Source organism: Schistocerca cancellata, chromosome 4 (genome assembly GCF_023864275.1).
Source record: "Schistocerca cancellata isolate TAMUIC-IGC-003103 chromosome 4, iqSchCanc2.1, whole genome shotgun sequence".
Taxonomy (NCBI): Eukaryota; Metazoa; Arthropoda; class Insecta; order Orthoptera; family Acrididae; genus Schistocerca; species Schistocerca cancellata.
The window spans coordinates 602284323-602307417 of NC_064629.1; the positions used below are offsets into that span (position 1 = coordinate 602284323).

At 44.6% G+C, this 23095-nt stretch overlaps 1 protein-coding gene and 1 non-coding gene across 2 annotated transcripts in view; both read right to left on the reverse strand.

Annotated features, from left to right (window-relative positions):
* The window catches only part of LOC126184344 (trithorax group protein osa-like), a 395921-nt gene that overhangs the window by 312627 nt on the left and 60199 nt on the right, over positions 1–23095 (reverse strand). Inside the window, 1 exon segment of the mRNA XM_049926723.1 lies at positions 6913–6975. Within this exon segment, the coding sequence (XP_049782680.1) occupies positions 6913–6975 (63 nt within the window).
* Positions 10200–10272, reverse strand: Trnaa-cgc (transfer RNA alanine (anticodon CGC)). The gene has a single exon. It is a non-coding gene; the product is annotated as a tRNA-Ala (tRNA).

Consider the following 23095-nt stretch of genomic DNA (forward strand, 5'->3'; position numbering starts at 1 on the left):
TTCAGTCATCGTTGATCCCGTTCTTGCAGGATCTCTTTCCAGCTGCAGCGATCTTGGAAATTTGATGTTTTACCGGATTCCTGATATTCACGGTACACTCGTGAAATGGTCGTAAGGGAAAATCCTCTCTTCGTCGTTACCGCGCAGATGCTGTGTACCATCGCTCGTGTACCGACTATAACACCACATTCATAAATCACTTAAATCATGATAACCTGCCATTGTAGCAGTAGTTCCGATCTAACAACTGCGCCAGACTGTTGTGTTGTATAGGCGTTGCCGACCGTAGCGTCGTATTCTGCCTGTTTACATATCTCTGTATTTGAATACGTATGCCTGAACCAGTTTCTTTGGCGGTACAGTGTATACTCCGATAAACTGCATGTTTGTAAGGTGACAACACTGACATGCGTGCACTGCAATTGGCGTTCGTTTTGGTAGTGCAGGAAGTCAGCCAGTTATGCCATTTCATTCAGTCTGTGTACCACATCTTCAACTGTTCAATTAGTTAGACGCAGGTGAAGGAGCATGAAACATACATAAGGAATTTCAATAATTATATGATCGTAGTTACTTTGTTTAAATGTATCGAAGGGTGCTAACGTATTAAATGTGTATAGGGCAACAGTGACTACCCTTATGGCGGCATATACGAGCCGTGACACATTATTGCCGAAGACTAGCAGTGGAATAAATTATTGTTGATCATGTTTCTGCAGCCTTTCATGAGCTCCGTAAATAGGACGCTAGCAGCCGCTTGGCTATCTACATACCTGGGCTACCAAGAAGCGTTATTATGACAACAGTATACAAGATGGATCAGTGATGAATGGAAGGATGTTATGTGGTCTGATTAGTCAGCGTTCCCCTCATATGAGTCAATGGACAGTTTTCATGTACGGTTGATCCTCAAATAAGTTAATACATCGGACTGCCTACTTCACATAGTTTACTGTGGAAGCTAATCGGTGATCGTGTGAGCCGCAATTTGAGGATATTTCGTCTATATTAACCGTATTACGCCATGAAATAATATTGTCGCGGATAGTGAGGATGTACCTGGCGACGAAGTGGATATAGAACTGCAAATACTGTTCGGTAACTAAGGCATCGCGTTCTGCGACAACAACGATGCGATGCAGTGATCCACAGTCTTTAGAGTTCAAACACCATTTGACGAACAAACCCATGAACTTCGTTTCTCAGTTTGGTCCCATACCGATATGAATGTTGTCAAGCATGTGTGGAAGATTTCAGAGAAAACTATCTGTTAATTTTGCCCTTCATAATTACCACTGACAACAAAACTATGACTACAAAAAATCCATTCCGCTACGAATAGCAGCCATACGAAGGACCTAAGATGGTTCAGGTGCTTCCATTAGCTTAATAATTATTTTCACAATCCGCAAGTCTGGTACTGGGAAAGTTGCACGTGGAATTCGCTAAGGCAAAAGAGCAGAATAATTTCCTCTCCAAACTTGTGGCCACATACCAGACATCAAGTGTGCTGCCGAAATTAAATTATAACCACATACAAAATCTATGCCACTATATTTTACATTACCAACTGAGCATGCTCCTCTCTACAACTGGAACCAGAGCTTAAGCATTGATAACAAACTGTCATTCTCTTGTTCTACTGTTTGAATATATTTTGTGAGTTATGCCTGTTTACAAAGGCACAGAAACACGATAAGCTTGCGCCGAGACTCCACCACATTTCTCTTCTGCGAGCGAGAAAACAGGGCCTGCAGTTACTGCAACTGAGTTGGAATTGTGCTTGGTTATAACCAGTGAGATTCCCTCGAGTTGGCGCAGAGGTTAACAAACAGAAATAGAATTCTACGGGAAAGTGTTCTCATCTCCGTTCGGTAACACAGATTTAGTATCATTACAGAAAAATTAAATCAGGATTTTAGACCGGACAAATGAATCCTGCGTGTTGGCTTTAAGAACTCTAGTTTCGACTGGCCGCGTTTTATAATGTATTTATGAAATAGATCAAATGAGAGGAAGACTCCAACAACGAGATTCCTTCATTATGATCGGAAATAAGGTTCTCGAGTCTGTCGAACGTCTGAATATCTTCGAAATAATTTTTCAATAAATAAAAAAAACATGGCAGAAGTTCATCGTCGGCTCTAGATTATTACTTCACAATCGTAACATCAGCTACCGACATAAATGTTATTTAAACCGTGTCACATTAGCCTCAAAGCTATGACCATTAAATGTCAGTCATGGTGGATCAAACACGGTGTGATGATCTCACGTGCAAAAATGTATTCAGTCTTTCCAGTTGAAGACCGGTTTCTGGAGCTAGGGCTCAATAAAAATTAAAATAGCATCTTACATTATAGCATGCAGAAAAGAAACAGACATAAACAGCTTTTTAGCAAAACTGCGTAATAGATCTTTGAGTCGCTTAATCTACGAGGGTTGGAACTTTAATAGTGGCAACTATTTACTTACAGCTCGTACAAAATAGATACGTGTTTCAAAGCTTTACTGACATTCAAAGTAGTCACTAGCATTGTGTATAACCAGTTGCCAGCGATGTGGAAGTTGTAGGATACTCTTAGCAGCGCCAGTTGTGTTGACGGTTCAAGCGGCGCGGTCTATCGCCTGACGAATTTATAGCAGTTCTGAAGCGAATGCCGTGAAGTGTTTCCTTTACTTTAGATATCGAGTTGAACTCACGAGGGCTTACGTCAGGGGAGTGCAGTATGTGGTATACAGCACTTAGCAGCCTCATCAGTCAAACAAATCGGTAACAGCTTGCTCTGTACTACGTGCTTGAGCATTGTCCTGCAAAATGATGGTCAGGTAATGCAGAAAGTGTCATCACTTCTGTCTGTAAGCTGGTCGTAGGTTGTGTTCCAAAAATTAACAGCATAGAGACAGAAGTGATGGCACGTTCTGCAGGACATGACCATCATTTTGCAGGACAATGCTCAAGAACGTACAGTGCAAGCTGTTACCGATTTGTTTGACTGATGGGGCTGCTAAGTGCTATACCACCTTCTGCACTCCCCTGACTTAAGCCCTTGGAAGTTCAACTCGATTTCTAAACTAAAGGAAACACTTCACGGCATTCGCTTCAGGCCTGCTACAAATTCGTTGGACAATAGACCGCGCCGCTCGAACTGTCAACACAACTGGCACTGCTAAGAGTATCCTGCCACTTCCACATCGGTGGCTACGGGTTATGCACAATGCTGGTGACTACTTTGAAGGACAGTAAAACTTTGAAACACGTATCTATTTTGTACGAGCTGTAAATAAATAGTTGCCACTATTAAAGTTCCAACCCTCGCATAACGAGTCCCATACCTTTTTAAGGTCATTTTTATGCAGATGTAATACGATCTTAAACTCTACTTTCGGATAACGAACTAATGGTCGGAAATGAATATTTAGTTTTCTTTATTGATACGAACACCTTTCATCCTACAGCAACAACTTAAGCTCACAGAGCTGACCGCAAGCTTCGGTGCATGCATTACAACAAAAACAGTTTCTTTTACACATCGTAACTGCTGCTCCACCAGTACTCTCAACACGATAGTCTTCGAAGTGTACAGTTCAGGGTTAAGTTGACTAGTGCCTATTGGTGAATCTTAAACCACTGAATCCAACACTATATTCACAAATTCTGTTCTGGGAATAATTCTTTGTCGAGAACCTTAGCTTGCACAACCCCAATTTTTCAAAAATTTCAATCCAATGAAGGTGACACTTGTGGCGAAAGTTCGCTGTGTATATTCATTCGGTTTTCCGGAGACTACATCCTGCTGCAACGTACCGTGACTACTTGACTGCAAGTATATATAATGAGTTATACTCGATCTTCGACAAATCACGAACTGCAAACAGTGGTGAACATGCGGCAGTTGCTTGTGATGAAATATAGGCAGTTTACAAAAAAAGTGGCTCATACGCACTGCTCATTCAAAATCTCGTGTACCTAGAAACATTAATTTCCAGTAAATGGTTCTTTATCTTAACATCTTCGGTTTATGATTCTCTAGCCTCTGTGTAATTTTGACACCAAAGGTTTCGGATACCCTGCATAATGGAGCACTTAAATTTGAAATACAACGGGGACGACGCGATATCGACAAGCGTAGCCTCGGTTATTAGAAAAGATACAGTCCACAACAGCTAGGCTACGTCAATACTGCATAACTACCAATCGACGCCAATCACACTAACTGCAAAAATTATAGCCTATGATGATGATGATTATGATGATGATGATGATGATGATGATGATGATTACGATCCTCGTTGACTGTAAATTTCACCTTTATCGCCTGGCTAAGATAGGAGTGAAACGTGACTTCGGAGTTCAGCTGGGTAATCACAAAATGAATCCAAATATAAAAATGCGTCTTTTATAATTATTTTATTTTTCACATATGTATCATATGGGAAGGAAATGTGACATGGCTATCAAGGATTCCTTGTTTATTTTCGGCTATTGTCAGAATACCAACAACTTTCTCGAATGTCTCCATTACGAAAAATTCTTGGGTACTTACATAGATCCTCGAAATCACTGATGCTGTTGAGAACAGAAAGGGACTTCACAGGTCGCAGGCAACTCAAGAAAGCTGCGAAAGCAATGGGCATATTGTATGCTGGAAACAGGACATGTCTTGAAGAGGAAAAAAAAAAAAAGAACTGGTTCTTAAATCCTTTAGTGAAAATGCAGTCCTGGATTCATGTATAGACACAGAGGCGTCAGACGTCATTTATAGGGACACAGTGTTCCACAGACTTCCAACTGTCGTCGTAGTTGGTCAAGGGATGTTGTTAGTAATGTGGATTTAACCACACACTGTTACTGTGCCCTCGCTCAGTTGGAAATATTTGTAGGTGTGGTACTATCACTGACACGCGGACCCGGACACCTTGGTAAGTGCAACGGGAGCGCGAGAAAAGTTTTGTAAGAACGGCAACAAATTTGACTGCACTGTTCAATGTTCCTTCAACACACGCCACAGACATAGTCATTATACACCGTGTCTATCCACACAACTATGATCGAGCTTCTTCATTGCCTGAAGCACTCAGGTAGTCGCAGCTCTGCTGTTCGCAAACGACGTAGAGGCATAATGGCTCTAGTCACTAAACACTACTTTCCGTCATTCATTCCTCTATCCACGTCTTTCGCTAAACCAGCTGCAGGTTGATGAACTGTGAGGTGACCCTACCCATGCTTGTAGCTCAGGTGACTCTTATGGAACCAGTGCACCAGGATGCACTCCTTCCTTCGACTGTCGGTTCCAACAGTGACCCGTGGCTGACATTTCGCGTCCAACATCTTGCCAGGTCTTCGGGTCCGCTACAGACTTTCCTTCAGGTCCACAATATGACCTCACTGATTTTCAGTTAATTCCACGAAATGTGTTCTTGTGAATGACTTGACACGTCTACAGTGTTCTCTGAAATTATGTTCCTCACACGAGAACAGACCACATTTTCAGTAAATCCCATACTGTTGTCCGGACTCCGAATTTCCATATTTAGTACGCGGTTCCTTCATTCACTACTCCGCCAGTCCAAAAAGTATCGAGATTTGATTAATAAAAAACAAAGAAACATTAAAGTAGGCGCTTTGGTGTTCTAAAAGTCTTTCGTCACTTGGGTACAACGCACAGAACGTTCATCCAACCTTATAAAACTGTCAGAGAAATCCTCTTTGGGTTGATGTTCAAATCACGTGTCACATTCGCACCTCCTTCGGCCTTTGCGAAACTTCAGAGATCCAATCTGCACTTTATAGTTTTGTGGTACGTTCGTATTGATAACACAAAGTTTCGACACCCGTGATGATTTTTTCCAGAAAAGATCTCTGCACGTTTTTCATTTCACTCAAGTCGCGGCAGGCGTCCACGTGTCTCCGTTTTTGTTCAGACGTCAAGGAGGACGGGACAAACTTCGCACACTTTTCTTTTCCTCAAAACATTCTGGAAAATGACTTGAACACTTGATTTATGGATTTTCGGTTCGTTATCCCATTGCAATTTCCGACACAACAACGCTGACACACTGTGGCTACACGTCCATTACTTAACACTACCGGCTCACAACTGACTGGTCGAATGCACATCTGTTGTTTACAGTTTTCAGTTCAAGCTGAGGCGGTTGTTTCTGCACTGACGTTGCTTATAGACCAGGAATAAAATCAGTCTCGGGACGTTTTCGACGGACGGTGTACACTGTTCTCTGTCAATGCCACAAGCATACATGTTTCCACGTCGTGTCTTTGCAGCTATTCATTTTTTGTTTATTTTCCACATGTGTACTTTGCTCATCACTTTCTAGTCCCAGTCCAATGTATTCATCCTCAATGTAGAAGCGAAACTGTGGTTGTTACAAAGTTGTCGACGTGTGAAACACTTCGTTTAACAAAGTAGTAACTCCGTTGTTAAAATGTGCATGTATATGTTGCGATGCAGATAACACACCAAAGAACACCTGGTTTTACGCTTTTCTGTCTTTCTTTGAGTCGTAGATGATATAATTTGTATGTCCTCTTTCAGAGTTACGTTCCATCCATACTAAAGATATGTTGACATGGAGAATCACCTTAAAAAGGTTTACACTCCACAAAGTGCATTGCTTTCGCGTGCAACTGCCGCTCCCTTGATCATATATCCTACAAAGAGATATCTCCATCATCATCATCATCATTTTCTTCTTCTTCTCCTCGAGAACCAATATCAAGTGTCTGAACAATGATAAATTAATTGTGAAAAGATGTTAGCGGTTATTATTGCAGTTGTAGAGGTTTGGGGCGTCGAACGTAGTAGCCGCTAACAAACTGTGATGCTTCCATGTGACACAGGCGTCCGTCCCAAGCACCAGTCCCTACCAACAAGGGGCATCGCATCCACTTACCGCAGCATCCGGAGCGTGCGCGTTCGGCGTAGAGGGCGGCTGCGGCCGGTACGGACAGTTCGCCTGCAACAAATGACAGATCAGCAATTCCTGTTCCTTATAAATCAATTTTATTCTTATTATTTGCAGTTGCTAAACCTTTACAATTGTGGAACTGAAAATTCATTTACGTACGCAAAGCAACAATGGGAATGAGCGCGCGCGCGCGTGTGTGTGTGTGTGTGTGTGTGTGTGAGAGAGAGAGAGAGAGAGAGAGAGAACTGACAACTCCATTAAATACAACCACTCGGTGCATACACTTTTTGAGTTGGCGGTCTAGGCACTGTAATTATCACCGAACAGTACAATGTGGTAAAATGACTCAAGTCTTAACAGCTGCAAATACTCAGTAGATCACTATCCTGGTATTTCCGGGAAAAACAGCGGCAATCAATAGCGACGAGCAAGAGTTTTACAATGGTAAATTTTACTTGGGAGATTCCGCATACTTGTTGCGGAAGCGTACTCATTTATTTACGCTGACTAAGCCCTTATTTTTGTCCTATCACTTACAAAAATTTTGCGTGTGGTATTACGTAAGAAGCGACCACGGGCCGGGTCAACTTACAGGATCAATGCGCGATGAACATGCGCAAGGCGCCCCTCAAAACACACTGCGTCGAATCGCAATTTCAGACGGGCTTGCCATCGGCGTTTCATAATTCGCTAGCGTTCAGTACAAGTATCATCTGTGGACTCACGACACGAGTAGAATCTGTCTCTGTCTCTCTCGTTCACACACACACACACACACACACACACACACACACACACACACACAAAACGATTTGCAGAAGTGCCTATAGAGGACTGATGAATTGTTGAGGGACTGAGAGTTGATCCCGAACGCAAATAAATGTAACATACAGGGAATAAATAGGGAAAAAAGTCCACTTCAACTACACTACTGATGACAAACTGCTTGAAACAGCAGCCATAATAAAATATCTAAGAGTATTTATCCGGAGCCACCTTAAGTGGAACGACCAAATTAAGCAAATGGCATGAAAAGCAGATGACAGAATAAGATTCATAAGAAGAGTCTTAAGGAAATTAATACATACACTAAAAAGTGGCTTATAAAGCGCTTGTTCGACCGATTACTGACTATTGTTCATCAATCTGGGATCCTTACCGGGTAGGACTGATAGAAGAGATAGAGAAGATCCACGGAAGAGCAGCACGTTTCGTCACGGGAGCGTTTCGTCCGCGTGAGAACATTACAGATAAGCTGGTCCAGATGGACCATATACACCGTCTTAAGCGGTTCATCAATGAATGGAACATGTCAAGCTAACGTAAACAGATGTACAATTGTACATTTTACTATATAGCGTGTTTTTTAACACTTAAGACTCATATGTGAACGCTACATATACAAACATGGCTATGTGCACAAGGTGCTTTGTAACTCTGAACGTTTTATTTCTGACAAACCTTCGCATAATGTGCTATTTTTATCCACTAATATGTCATCTTGGCATGAGGTTCCAACCCAGAATGAACACATTTAGTAATAAAAATTTTTGAAGACCAGAAGATGACAGCACAGCCTGTCGAAATCGGTTGCCGAAAATAAATAAGTACAGCTATGTCTACATACACATTCCGCAAGCCACAGCACGGTGAGTGGCGGATGGCACACTGTGCCACTACTAGTGGTGTCCTTTCCTGTTCCACTCGCAGACAAAGTGAGAGAAAAACGACTGTCTATAGTCTCTACGCGAAATGTATGTAGGATCTTCCTGCAGTCAGCTTCAAATGCCGGTTCTCTAAATTTTCTCAGTAGTGTTCTCCGAAATGAAGCTCTTCCTCCCTCTAGGGATTCACACTTGAGTTCCCGAAGAATATCCGTAACACCTGCATGCTGATCGAACCTGCCGGTAACAAATCTAGCAGCTCGCCTCTGAACTGTTCAATATCTTCTCTCAAACCGACCTGGTGCGGATCCCACACACTTGAGCAGTACTCATGAACAGATCGCACTAGCGTCCTATATGTGGTCTCCTTTACAGATGAACAACACTTTCCTAAAATTCTCCCAATAAACCGAAGTCGACCATTCGCCTTCCCTACTACAATCCTCACATGTTCTTTCCATTTCATGTCGCTTCGAAACGTCACGCCCAGATATTTAAACGACGTGCCTGGGTCCAGCGGGCCCCTACTAATACTGTATCCAAACATTACGGGTTTGTTTTTTTCTACTCATCCGCATTAACTTAGATTTTTGTACATTTAGAGCCAGCTCCCATTCATCACACCAACTACATATTTTGTCTAGGGCATCTTGTATCATCCTACAGTCACTGATCTTCGACATCTTCCTGTACACCACAGCATCATCAGCGAACAACCGCTGACTGCTGTGCACCTTGTCCGCCACATCAATTATATGTATAAAAATAGCAACAATCCTACTACACTTCCCTGAGGCGCCCCTGATGTTACCCTGTCTCTGACGAACACTCGTCGTCGAGAACAACATACTTGGTTCTACTACTTAAGAAGTCTTGGAGCCAGTCAATATCTGGGAATCTATTCCGTAGGCTCGTACCATCGTTAACGGTCTGCAGTGGGGTACCATGTCAAATGGTTTTCGGGACTCTAGAAATATGGAATCTGAATGTTGCCCTTCATCCATAGTTCGCTGTGTATCACGTGAGAAAAGAGCAAGTTGGGTTTCGCACGAGCGACACTTTCTAATGCCGAGCTGATTCGCTGACATGAGCTTTCCAGTCTCTAGGACTATTGTATTCGAACTCGGAATATGCTCTAGGATTCTGCAGCAAATCTATGTTGTGGATATTGCCTTGTAATTTTGCGAGTCGGTTCGCTTACCCTTCTTATATGCAGGAGTCACCTGCGCTTTTTTCCAGTCGCTTGGCCCTTTGCGCTGGTGGAGAGATTCGCGGTAAGTGCAAGTAAATTAAGGGGCCAATGACGTAGAGTACTCTTTATAAAACCGAATTGGGATTCCACCCGGACCTGGCGACTTATTTGCTTTCAATTCTTCCAGTAGTTTCTGTATGGTAGGGATGCTTATTCCTGTGTCATCCATATGTGCGATGGTCAAACGAGGAGGAGATTAGTGTTTAACGTCCCGTCGACAACGAGGTCATTAGAGACGGAGCGCAAGCTCGGGTGAGGGAAGGATGGGGAAGGAAATCGGCCGTGCCCTTTCAAAGGAACCATCCCGGCATTTGCCTGAAGCGATTTAGGGAAATCACGGAAAACCTAAATCAGGATGGCCGGAGACGGGATTGAACCGTCGTCCTCCCGAATGCGAGTCCAGTGCGCTAACCACTGCGCCACCTCGCTCGGTTGGTCAAACGAGGGTACGTTTGTACAATTCTCCTGCGTCAACAATTTCTTAAACGTGGAATTTACAACTTCGAGCTTCCTTTTGCCATCTTCTACTGCCAAACCAGACTGGTCAACGAGTGACTGGATGTAAGCCTTAGACCCGCATAGCGATTTTACATAGGACCTCCTCATTATCAGCAGTAACTTTCTGAATTTGCTATTCGGTTTTTGGCACGGATCGAAGTTCATGACATGTGGCCGGGAATTATTCTGTGGAATACACAGTGCAGTAAATACACAGAACTGCCGAATTTGGGGAACTGTTAAACCGCGTGTTACGCACGACTAGCCATTGCTTTCGACGCATGACTGTGTGGTGTGGGCTCACAAGCACCTTTATTCTCAGTCCGTTCTTCTTTGAAGAGAATACACCCAGAGGGACTGTCAGGTGTGTTGAGATCTGCGAGTTATCGAGACCTCCTTGTATAGCAGGTGTGCTTTGGGAGAGTGTAACTGTGTGGAAACCAAGCCTGCAAGATCACCTGATATGTATCCATGTGACTTTTGGCTCTGGGGATATTTAAAAGAACACGTTCGGTCTCTATCTGAAGGCCAGTATACAGGAACACGTTGTTGAGATCCTACCGGAGCTGCTGCGAGCAACTGCTGATCGCGTCGTTTTACGGATACAGGTATCTTCTCGACGACGCCGGTGTTTATACTGAACAAACTGTGTAAGTGGACATTTACAGTAGAAGCAAAATCATGCCTTTCTCGCCCGTTTGATCTTTTCTGTTCACGTTGTTCTTAATCTATTGCATACGAAAACATTTCTATTACCATTTCTTGCATTCACAGAGCCAGATTTGCACCTGGTGACCGAAAGTGGAACTTTCTTTTCAACGTAAATCTATTCCGCATTGACACATCAGAATATCTATCCAGTTTCGCATAATTACAGTCCACCTCGGACCTCCGTGTGAGTAGCTGCAGTTTAATTACAACCACCCGGAACGTTCTGTGGGTGTGTACATTTGCTGCGATATTTCATCTTACACCAGTGTACGAAAACGTTATTAACATTCTAAATCTTTATTCCTCATGTCTACATATTTGCAGCCCTCTGCCGCTAGACAAGTGTAGCGTGTAACATGGCGGTGCGTAACGTAAACGTGTCGGTGCGTGAGAAACAAGGTGCTGTAATCGACTTTCGAATCCGAGGAGTTAGCCCACACACGGAGATCCCCTCCTTCAGCATGATAATGCCAGACCACACAAGAGCGCTGCAATAATCCGACGCCTTGGATTCACTGTCATCTATCATCGTTCTACAGTCCCGACTAGGCCCCATCCGATGTTCATCTGTTTTCAAAACTTAAAGAAAACCTTCGACTTCATTTTGACAGTGATGAAGCGGTGCAAGCAAAGATGAGGTGGTAGCTCCGTCAACAAAGTCAAAGATTCTACAGTGACCGTATCAACAAACTGATCTCTCGTTGGGAGAAATGTGTTGGTCGTCAGGGTAACTACGTAGAGAAATAAATACGTAGACACGAATAATTTTGTTGTTGTGGTGGTGGTCTTCAGTCCAGACACTGGTTTGATGCAGCTCTCCATGCTACTCTATCTTGTGCAAGCTTCTTCATCTCCCAGTACCTCCTGCTACCTACATCCTTCTGAATCTGCTTTTCTCCTCATAACGACGTCCTCCTGAGTAGTCTCCGCCCGGAGATCCGAATGAGGGACTATTTTACCTCCGGAATATTTTACCCAAGAGGACGCCATCATCATGTAACCATACAGTAAAGCTGCATGCCCGCGGGAAAAATTACGGCTGTAGTTTTCCCTTGCTTTCAGCCGTTCGCAGTACCAGCACAGAAAGGCCGTTTTGGTGAGTGTTACAAGGCCAGATCAGTCAATCATCTACATCTACATCTACATCCATACTCCGCAAGCCACCTGACGGTGTGTGGCGGAGGGTACACTGAGTACCTCTATCGGTTCTCCCTTCTATTCCAGTCTCGTATTGTTCGTGGAAAGAAGGATTGTCGGTATGCCTCTGTGTGGGCTCTAATCTCTCTGATTTTATCCTCATGGTCTCTTCGCGAGATATACGTAGGAGGAAGCAATATACTGCTTGACTCTTCGGTGAAGGTATGTTCTTGAAACTTTGACAAAAGCCCGTACCGAGCTACTGAGCGTCTCTCCTGTGCTGAGCGTCTCTCCTGTAGAGTCTTCCACTGGAGTTTATCTATCATCTCCGTAACGCTTTCGCGATTACTAAATGATCCTGTAACGAAGCGCGCTGCTCTCCGTTGGATCTTCTCTATATCTTCTATCAATCCTATCTGGTACGGATCCCACACTGCTGAGCAGTATTCAAGCAGTGGGCGAACAAGCGTACTGTAACGTACTTCCTTTGTTTTCGGATTGCATTTCCTTAGGATTCTTCCAATGAATCTCAGTCTGGCATCTGCTTTACCGACGATCAACATTATATGATCATTCCATTTTAAATCACTCCTAATGCGTACTCCCAGATAATTTATGGTATTAACTGCTTCCAGTTGCTGACCTATTTTGTAGCTAAATGATAAAGGATCTATCTTTCTGTGTATTCGCAGCACATTACACTTGTCTACATTGAGATTCAATTGCCATTCCCTGCACCATGCGTCAATTCGCTGCAGATCCTCCTGCATTTCAGTACAATTTTCCATTGTTACAACCTCTCGATACACCACAGCATCATCTGCAAAAAGCCTCAGTGAACTTCCGATGTCATCCACCAGGTCATTTATGTATATTGTGAATAGCAACGGTCCTATGACACTCCCCTGCGGCACACCTGAAATCACTCTTACTTCGGAAGACTTCTCTCCATTGAGAATGACATGCTGCGTCCTGTTATCTAGGAACTCCTCAATCCAATCACACAATTGGTCTGATAGTCCATATGCTCTTACTTTGTTCATTAAACGACTGTGGGGAACTGTATCGAACGCCTTGCGGAAGTCAAGAAACACGGCATCTACCTGGGAACCCGTGTCTATGGCCCTCTGAGTCTCGTGGACGAATAGCGCGAGCTGGGTTTCACATGACCGTCTTTTTCGAAACCCATGCTGATTCCTACAGAGTAGATTTCTAGTCTCCAGAAAAGTCATTATGCTCGAACACAATACGTGTTCCAAAATTCTACAACTGATCGACGTTAGAGATATAGGTCTATAGTTCTGCACATCTGTTCGACGTCCCTTCTTGAAAACGGGGATGACCTGTGCCCTTTTCCAATCCTTTGGAACGCTACGCTCTTCTAGAGACCTACGGTACACCGCTGCAAGAAGGGGGGCAAGTTCATTCGCGTACTCTGTATAAAATTGAACTGGTATCCCATCAGGTCCAGAGGCCTTTCCTCTTTTGAGCGATTTTAATTGTTTCTCTATCCCTCTGTCGTCTATTTCGATACCTACCATTTTGTCATCTGTGCGACAATCTAGAGAAGGAACTACAGTGCAATCTTCCTCTGTGAAACAACTTTGGAAAAAGAAATTTAGTATTTCGGCCTTTAGTCTGTCATCCTCTGTTTCAGTACCATTTTGGTCATAGAGTGTCTGGACATTCTATTTTGATCCACCTACCGCTTTGACATAAGACCAAAATTTCTAGACTGTTGCCCCTGCAACTACTGAAAAGGCTGCTGCGCCTCTTCAGGAACCACACGTTTGTCTGGCCTCTCAACAGATACCCCTCCGTTGCAGTTGCACCTACGGTACGGCTATCTGCATCGCTGAGGCACGCAAGATTCCCCACCAACGGCAAGGTCCATAGTTCATAGGGGGGGGGGGACGGGGGGGGGGGACGGGGGGGGGGCACGAATAATATAGATGTAGAATGTTAGTAACGTTTATTTTATTTAAAAAGCTTTAAGTGTTTTCACATTAAAAATTCAGAGGCATTACTTTCCAGCACCCCTTCGTATCTTTCTGCGGTCAGTTTCACGTAATGATTGCTGTGTGTGTCCTCTGTGAGTCGTTTTTCTTGAGGGAAAAATATAATGTAGCATATTCCGCAAAACGCTATGCCACATTCCTTTCACTAAAGAACGATATCACTCTTCTCTTGAAATTTCGCTCCAACATTTTTTATTATGAGGTTCCCTCGTTCGATTGTCACTAGAAATTTCGAGCTGCTCATTGCTTTTTATCGTAATTGTAAGTAACAGAAAATTTTAGTTCACCTACCGATAGACATTGCCTGACAAAAAGTGAAGCATACAGAAGACATGGTCGGACTTCAATAAAAGTTGGAGGACGTACACACCATCATAGGGTGCATAGATTAGAACTGCAATTCTCGTGACATATAAAAAGGCCACCAGACTGCATTCGTGTCGTTCATGTTTAATGTTTTCACTAGGCCTGTAGGGTATATAAGGGGCGAGAATAGCATTATACACCGTGTGGTAAATGTCAAAGACACATGGAAGCCGCGTTCTCGACAGACAGCATTATCACCACCTGATAGGATTTGAAAGGAGCCTCACTGTGGGTCTCCATTTGTCCGGGTGATCGAACTGCGCAATAACCAGATTTATGGGGCATTCGGATGTAACAGTGGCCCGGTGTCGGACCACGTGGTAATGTGAGACTAGGCATACTTGACGCCAAGCTTCCGGTCGACCACTACAAGAGAGGATCACCAAGCACATCGTAAACCCTTCACATCTGTGCCTGCCATCCGAGAACAACTAATGGACTCCCTGCAACGTTTTGTGTCATCTTGCACCATTGGTCGGAGACTAGCAAGACCTACTGATTAATGGCATCGCATTGTGTTCAGTGATAAAAAGTAGTTCTGCACTACCCGGATGTTCATCGTCTGCGTTTATGTCGGCGACATGGGGAGAGCTTCCATTCTTCCAGTGTTTTGGACGGGCACAGCAGTGCCTTTCCTGGCGTCATGGTGTGGGGGGGGGGCACCGATTACGCGTTGAGGTCACGATTGGTAGTGATTGAGGGAACTCTGACAGGACAACGATTCGTCACGGACATCCTGTGTCCTAGTGTGTTACCTCTCATGCAACAGTATTGTGGTGTCATTTTTCAATAGGACAGTGCTTGTTCACACATACCACGTGTGCCTATGAACTGCCTGCGTGATTTTGAGGTACTTTTGTGGCCAACACGATCTCCAGGTCCCTCGCCGACAGAACTTGTGTGGGACCAGCTCAGAGGCTAACTCCGCACCAGAGCCAGTATTCAGAATATCGAAGACCATTTATAATAGTTGTGGGGCAGGTTGCCTCAGGAGAAGATACAACGGCTTGACACACTTCCCAACCGAATCTGTGCATGCATCCACACAAGGGAGCGCTGGTGCAACATCATATGATTAGTGGGCTCGTACTACCAAGAAATATTGTAATCACTGGAATAACATTTCATACCCTCTCAAGCTGTAGAGTATAATTTCGTTTCCTACATCTCTTCTGGGTGTTTCTTGTTAGGCTGTGCATGTTTACAAATTCCGTATGCGATTACTTTGGAAGTTAAACAACGCCGAACCTGATCGCTAGTATAGCTGGAGACTGATACGCGTCTCATAAAAAGAACCTCCTGTGTCCCACTGCTGCCTAGTCCACAAAGGATGGTTTCGTGCTCATGCAACATTAGCCCCTATCCGAACCCAATTTTGATGATGAGCCTTGACAGGTCATCTGGCACGTAATCCGTACTGATGGAGCCATTTGATATCGTTAGGTCATCTGGCATGTAATCCGTACTGATGGAGCCATTTGATATCGTTCGTGTTGAACCTGCACTCCTGCAGCTGTTTGAAACTGTCACGTACACGTACTGCACTTTGTTGAGGGTTTCTGCTTGCTGTTATACGCAGATATTGATCCCACACACCTATTATTTTTCTTCCGTGGCCACTTCTGTGACGATCCCCAACTGATCCTGTCACTAGAAACACATTCCAGATTCTAGAGACATCACTTTTTGACTCACAGCGCCATTCCTGTAATGTCCACCTGTCTCGTCCCCTGCTCCATTAGTGTGACTATACGAAGCCTCTGATCGTATGTTAACTGTTGTCCAAAGCATCCTGCAGCAACACAAGTCACGTAATGGCACACGGTAGGAGTAATGCAATGTTTACAGATGAACAGTTGCCACGGACTGCGCATACTGCCCCCTCGTATTAGAAATATGGACTGTTTCCGCTAGAATTACATTACAAACAAATAAATGAATTGAAATCATAACGTACTGCTGGATCACAGCGTTCAGTATTAAATTTTCAGCAATATGTAACATTTATTCTGACCCCTGTATTTTGCTTCCTACTAGTGATTTGTAGTTCTCTTTTCATCGAGTGCGCCGATTATTGCGGTAGTGACTTGTTCTAGTCTCGAATGTGGTGCACACTCTTTAGTACACCTAATGTAACAGCACCTATATACCAGAAAACACCCAATGCATCCGGCAAAGTGGCTGAATTCAATTCTTCGTCATACTGAAAGAACTGTCCACATTACACAGAGAAGCAACTGTAATGAGGAAAGGTAAATGGTGTTCAGCGTTTAACGCAGATACAAAAAAGAGGGAAGATTGATAACAACGAAATCACTACGAACGGAGCAGAAGCTCGGATTGGGTAAGGGAGGAAAATCGGCTGCTCCTCTTGCAAAGGAACCTTCCCAGCATTCGCGTTGCAGGATTTGCAGGAACGATGGCAAAGCTAAATCTGGACGGCTGGATGGGGCAGAGAATTCCGTTCCGCTCTAATCAGGATACAGGCGTAAGGCTATGTTTTACTTTTATAGCTGGTTTTTGAGGTAAATGATATCCGTCTTCGCGCTGAGACGTGCGCCAAGAGGAGAGACAGTATATTTTAATGAGTTAAGGTGTTCACATAGACGTTCCTAGTCTTCACCACATGTAACCGCCAGTTTTTTAAACGGTACTTCATTTCGTCTATCGTTCAGTTTGGTATCATTATGCTAAGTGCTCAAAAACAAGTTTGCACCACCCCATGACTTGCACGGAACGTGTTTTTTATCGGCGACTTCTTTCTCAATACTCTGTGTACTGCAGGAAATCGTTACACAGGATGGTCGGAAACAGTTTGAAAAATGTGTAAGCGGGTTGCAGGGTAGGTTGTACTGAGTAACAATTGCTGAGAAAAAAAATCGGTACGGTGCGCCGTTCCCAAGTTAATTAGCACTGAAGTGAAAAAATGGGGCCGTTGCGCGCGCAAATTCAAGGGCCCCTGAAAAAATTGTGTCGCCAAACTTTTTCTTCGTTTGGTTTCCTAAATCCGAACTGGATATGGGACGATAGTAAGGACTAAATTCGAGCCAGAGGCTGAGCAGTGTGGTGCGCTTTTCTGACTACCCTGTATACAATATACAGCCACTTGTGTGTTTGAGGTAGAAATAAAGCTGCGTTCTCGGTGCAGTTCAGCAGAGCGCGTTGTGAACGGGACAACGTGCCTTGTCTACAGTGTCAGAGGGTTATGTTCCCTCTTAGGGAAATAGCGTTACGTGAGGGAAACCAAAAAAAATTTAAGAATTGTCTACCACATGGAAGAGGCCACCATGGGAGCAGCTGCCGAGCGTCGCTCACATACGCACCAGTGACGTCTGCGTCCTGAATTCTGAGCCGATTCTCAGTTTTTTAAGGATACTGCCGGACGTGGTGAACGTAGCTAGCCTCTGCCTACGCTGCACAGTAGACACTTCTGAAGACGTCCTGTATGGGTCAGGCGTGTACTGCACACAAAAAACGGCCGCTTTTGTGGACGAATTATGTGGGATGCACGTGGTTTCCTTTTGTAGTTTAGACAATATTCCGAGACTAACAAATAGAAAAACCAGCATCAGATAAACCAGTTATTGAAGACCAAAGCCAGAAAGTGAGGGTCTTATAACACTAGTTGTTAACTGCCGGAGGATTCAGAGGAAAGTCCCATAACCCACATCTCTTGTAGGAAGCAGTCGCCCCACCTAATACTACAGATTCAATGTGGGTTGAAACCGGAAGTAGAGATAAGAAAATTTTCAGCACTGCGCCCAACATACGTAAAGATAGATTAGATTCTCCAGGATAGGAGTTTATAGCGACAAGCAGAAGACTTAAAAATAGTGAGGTACAAGAGGAATTTGACAGCTAACTACACTGGTGTGCAATACTTAAAGACGAAAGTAACTTTAGTATGATGTGTCACTGCCAAGTGACTGGGTCCATACACAGAAAGACCGACGACCACGAAAGTCTTTCTTCAGGGCTCCAAGAATTTGGAAATCACATGGAGAGGGATCGGGACTGTATGGAGAATGTGTGAGAGCCCGCCCACATGTTGCTAAGGTTATTTCGAGTACACAGCATAAGTTTCGCTGGGAAGCCCTTCCATATCCTCCATACAGTCCCGATGTCTCCCCATGCGATTTACATATTTTTGAAGCGCTGAAGAAAGATATTCTTGTTCGTCGGTTTTGCTTCGGATGAAGAGGTGAACGGCTAGGTACAATCATGGTTCAGTAGGCAACCCCAAACATTTTTCCATCAAAGCACTGACCGTCTTGTCTCACAGGAGGATAAATGTATCAACAGCTACGGCGATTACTTTTGAAATAATGAACAGTTTACTTACTTCTTTCCATCTGTCTGCCCCTTATAACACTGAGAACACTGACAACTGCCTCGAGCAACTAGTCCGGCAAACCACATGCGAAAAAAGTATTTTAGACCTCCTAATTAGAAACAGACCTAATCTCGTGGAGAGTGTTACCTACGAGGGGGGATCAGCAAGTAATAGTCACCGATCACAAAAGATCACCTAGACAGCTAGGAGAATATTTTTGTTTGATAGAACTGACACTAGCAGTATACACTACCTGGAAAAAGAAGTTATACACTCAGAAGGTCAGAAGAAAACGAAATGAAACTTCAGTGGTTTACTAGGAATGCGGCGTTATTCCAATAACAAAATCGGGCCAAATTTACAAAGAACTTAGCAATATGAGCCCAATGACCAATATGGTGCTGTAGTCACTTTGTGCTGTATCCATGCACTGATTCGGTTGGGGAGTGTGTCATACAGGCTTTGTATCCCCTCACGAGGCAAGCTGGCCCACAACTATTGTAACGGGTCTTCAACATCCTGAATACTGGCACTGGTACGGAATTGACGTCCGAGCTATTACCACGCAATTTCTATCGGGCACAGATCTGGAGATCTGAGTGGGCACGTAAGTACATCAACATCACGCAGACAGTTCATAACCACACGTACCATGTGTGAACGAGCATTGTCCTGTTGAAAAATGGCACCACGATACTGTTGTACGAGAGGTAACACATGAGGACACAGGATATCCGTGACGAACGCTGCCTCAATCGCTACCAGTTGTGGCCTCGTCATACCTGTGACTCACTGCGCGACAAAGCCAGAAGTAACACCACTGTGCCTCTCCAAAATATCATAGGAATGAGACCTCTGTCCAGATTGTAGGCATATTTGCCTACGCTCGTCCGAGGCATAGCAGAACCGCGATTCATCACTGAACACAGCACGACGCCATTCATCAGCTGTGCATGCTTCCTGGTCACGGCATCAGTCCAAACACAGCTTGTTTGTGCTGTGGTATTAACGGCAACCTACGCTAAGGGACGGTAATTCTCTAGTCCAGGTGCTGCTAGTGTCCCACCAATGGTGCGGAATTACAAAGAATTTTGTAGGGAGCCCACTACTTGTGAATGGGTTACGATGTGGTTGGTACATAATATGGCAATTTACCCTTGTGGTGGTTAGACGTGTTCGACCGGAACCTTGACGACGAATGTGCCTACCCTCGCATTTCCATGTGGTCCAATACTGGGCCACTGTCACATCGAAGTGATCCATAAATCTGGTTATTGCACAGTTCGATCGCCCGGCGAAATGGAGACCCCAACGAGGCACCTTTCAAATTCTGTCAGGTGGTGATCACCCTGGCCCACAAGGGTAAGCAGCATGTCTGTATTCTTCACAGCGGTCACTCAACATCTGACGATGCTCACGCCCATTATATACACTACCAGGCCTGGTAACAACACTAAATACGAACACCAATAATGTATTCTGGTGACTGTTCGGCTGTCACAGATAATTTCAACTCTTATCATTTACTTACCCGCTAATCATGAATCGTGGTTTGGATAAATACGTGCCATGTACAGCAATATAATATGGTCAAGACCCACTTTCATTTAATGGTACCATTCGGAGAATGTTGTAAAAATAGAGACTACTACACTCCCGTTGCAAAAGACTGCAAGGAAACTGACAGAGTAAAGTTAACAGCAACTCGTGCATCCGTACGAAAGCCAATTCAGGAAGGTTATAATAATTTTCAGTCAGATCCTGGCGAATCAGAAAATCCTAGGAACTTCTGGTCATACGCGACGTCAATAAATGAATCCAAATCGTCCATTCAATCTCTCGTGAATCACTCTAGTATTGAAACTATCTCTACGAGAAAGCAGAAATATCAAATTCCGCATTTAGAAACGTATTCACTCATGAGGATATTTCCATATAAATTATTGAACGCTGTACAGATACAAAAGAGAGATTACAATACTACCATCTCTCGTACTACAAAACAATTAACAAATCAATAAGGCACCAGGCCCTGGCGGAATTCCAGTCAGATTTGCATTGAATACGCTGCGGTATTAGCTCCTTTGTATTTTTTGAGAATCTTTTGCGCAGTGAATAGTCGTACATGACTGGAAGAGTGTGCAGGTGTGTCCTGTTTACCAAAGGATAAAAGCTCGGATGCCCATAATTATAGGCCAATATCGCCAACGTTCCTATGTTGCAGGAACCCACAGCATATGCTAAACTGAAATATTATGAGGTTCCTGGACGAAAACAAGCTTCTTTAAAGAATCCGCACCGATTCAGGAAAAAAATCAAAACGCTCGTGGGTAAAACAGGTTACTTCATTCACGCACGACGTCTTCGAATAAGAATTGCAGGTAAACAGGTCCATTCCGTCTTCCTAAATTACTAAAAGGCGTTCCACACTGTGTCACAACGTCGCCTACTGATCTACTAACGGCGATACGGAGTGGCTTCTCGAATAAGTGACTGGCTGGTGGAATCTTTGAATAATAGCGCCAATACGTTACAATGGGCACGAAATGGAACAAGTATGTTAAAGGTCGGCTGTAGGGAAGACGAATGGTCAATTCGGTTAACTGAGAGAATTCTAGGTATATGTAGCTCATCTACACTCCTGGAAATGGAAAAAAGAACACATTGACACCGGTGTGTCAGACCCACCATACTTGCTCCGGACACTGCGAGAGGGCTGTACAAGCAATGATCACACGCACGGCACAGCGGACACACCAGGAACCGCGGTGTTGGCCATCGAATGGCGCTAGCTGCGCAGCATTTGTGCACCGCCGCCGTCAGTGTCAGCCAGTTTGCCGTGGCATACGGAGCTCCATCGCAGTCTTTAACACTGGTAGCATGCCGCGACAGCGTGGACGTGAACCGTATGTGCAGTTGACGGACTTTGAGCGAGGGCGTATAGTGGGCATGCGGGAGGCCGGGTGGACGTACCGCCGAATTGCTCAACACGTGGGGCGTGAGGTCTCCACAGTACATCGATGTTGTCGCCAGTGGTCGGCGGAAGGTGCACGTGCCCGTCGACCTGGGACTGGACCGCAGCGACGCACGGATGCACGCCAAGACCGTAGGATCCTACGCAGTGCCGTAGGGGACCGCACTGCCACTTCCCAGCAAATTAGGGACACTGTTGCTCCTGGGGTATCGGCGAGGACCATTCGCAACCGTCTCCATGAAGCTGGGCTACGGTCCCGCACACCGTTAGGCCGTCTTCCGCTCACGCCCCAACATCGTGCAGCCCGCCTCCAGTGGTGTCGCGACAGGCGTGAATGGAGGGACGAATGGAGACGTGTCGTCTTCAGCGATGAGAGTCGCTTCTGCCTTGGTGCCAATGATGGTCGTATGCGTGTTTGGCGCCGTGCAGGTGAGCGCCACAATCAGGACTGCATACGACCGAGGCACACAGGGCCAACACCCGGCATCATGGTGTGGGGAGCGATCTCCTACACTGGCCGTACACCACTGGTGATCGTCGAGGGGACACTGAATAGTGCACGGTACATCCAAACCGTCATCGAACCCATCGTTCTACCATTCCTAGACCGGCAAGGGAACTTGCTGTTCCAACAGGACAATGCACGTCCGCATGTATCCCGTGCCACCCAACGTGCTCTAGAAGGTTTAAGTCAACTACCCTGGCCAGCAAGATCTCCGGATCTGTCCCCCATTGAGCATGTTTGGGACTGGATGAAGCGTCGTCTCACGCGGTCTGCACGTCCAGCACGAACGCTGGTCCAACTGAGGCGCCAGGTGGAAATGGCATGGCAAGCCGTTCCACAGGACTACATCCAGCATCTCTACGATCGTCTCCATGGGAGAATAGCAGCCTGCATTGCTGCGAAAGGTGGATATACACTGTACTAGTGCCGACATTGTGCATGCTCTGTTGCCTGTGTCTATGTGCCTGTGGTTCTGTCAGTGTGATCATGTGATGTATATGACCCCAGGAATGTGTCAATAAAGTTTCCCCTTCCTGGGACAATGAATTCACGGTGTTCTTATTTCAATTTCCAGGAGTGTATAAAGGAGACCGCGACATTCTAATTTACCATACTTTTAGTTTGTTAATGTCAATAGACATTGTACCATTTAAAATTGTATACATACACAAAAAATACACTTTGTAAGTATTATTACTATCTGTTCATTG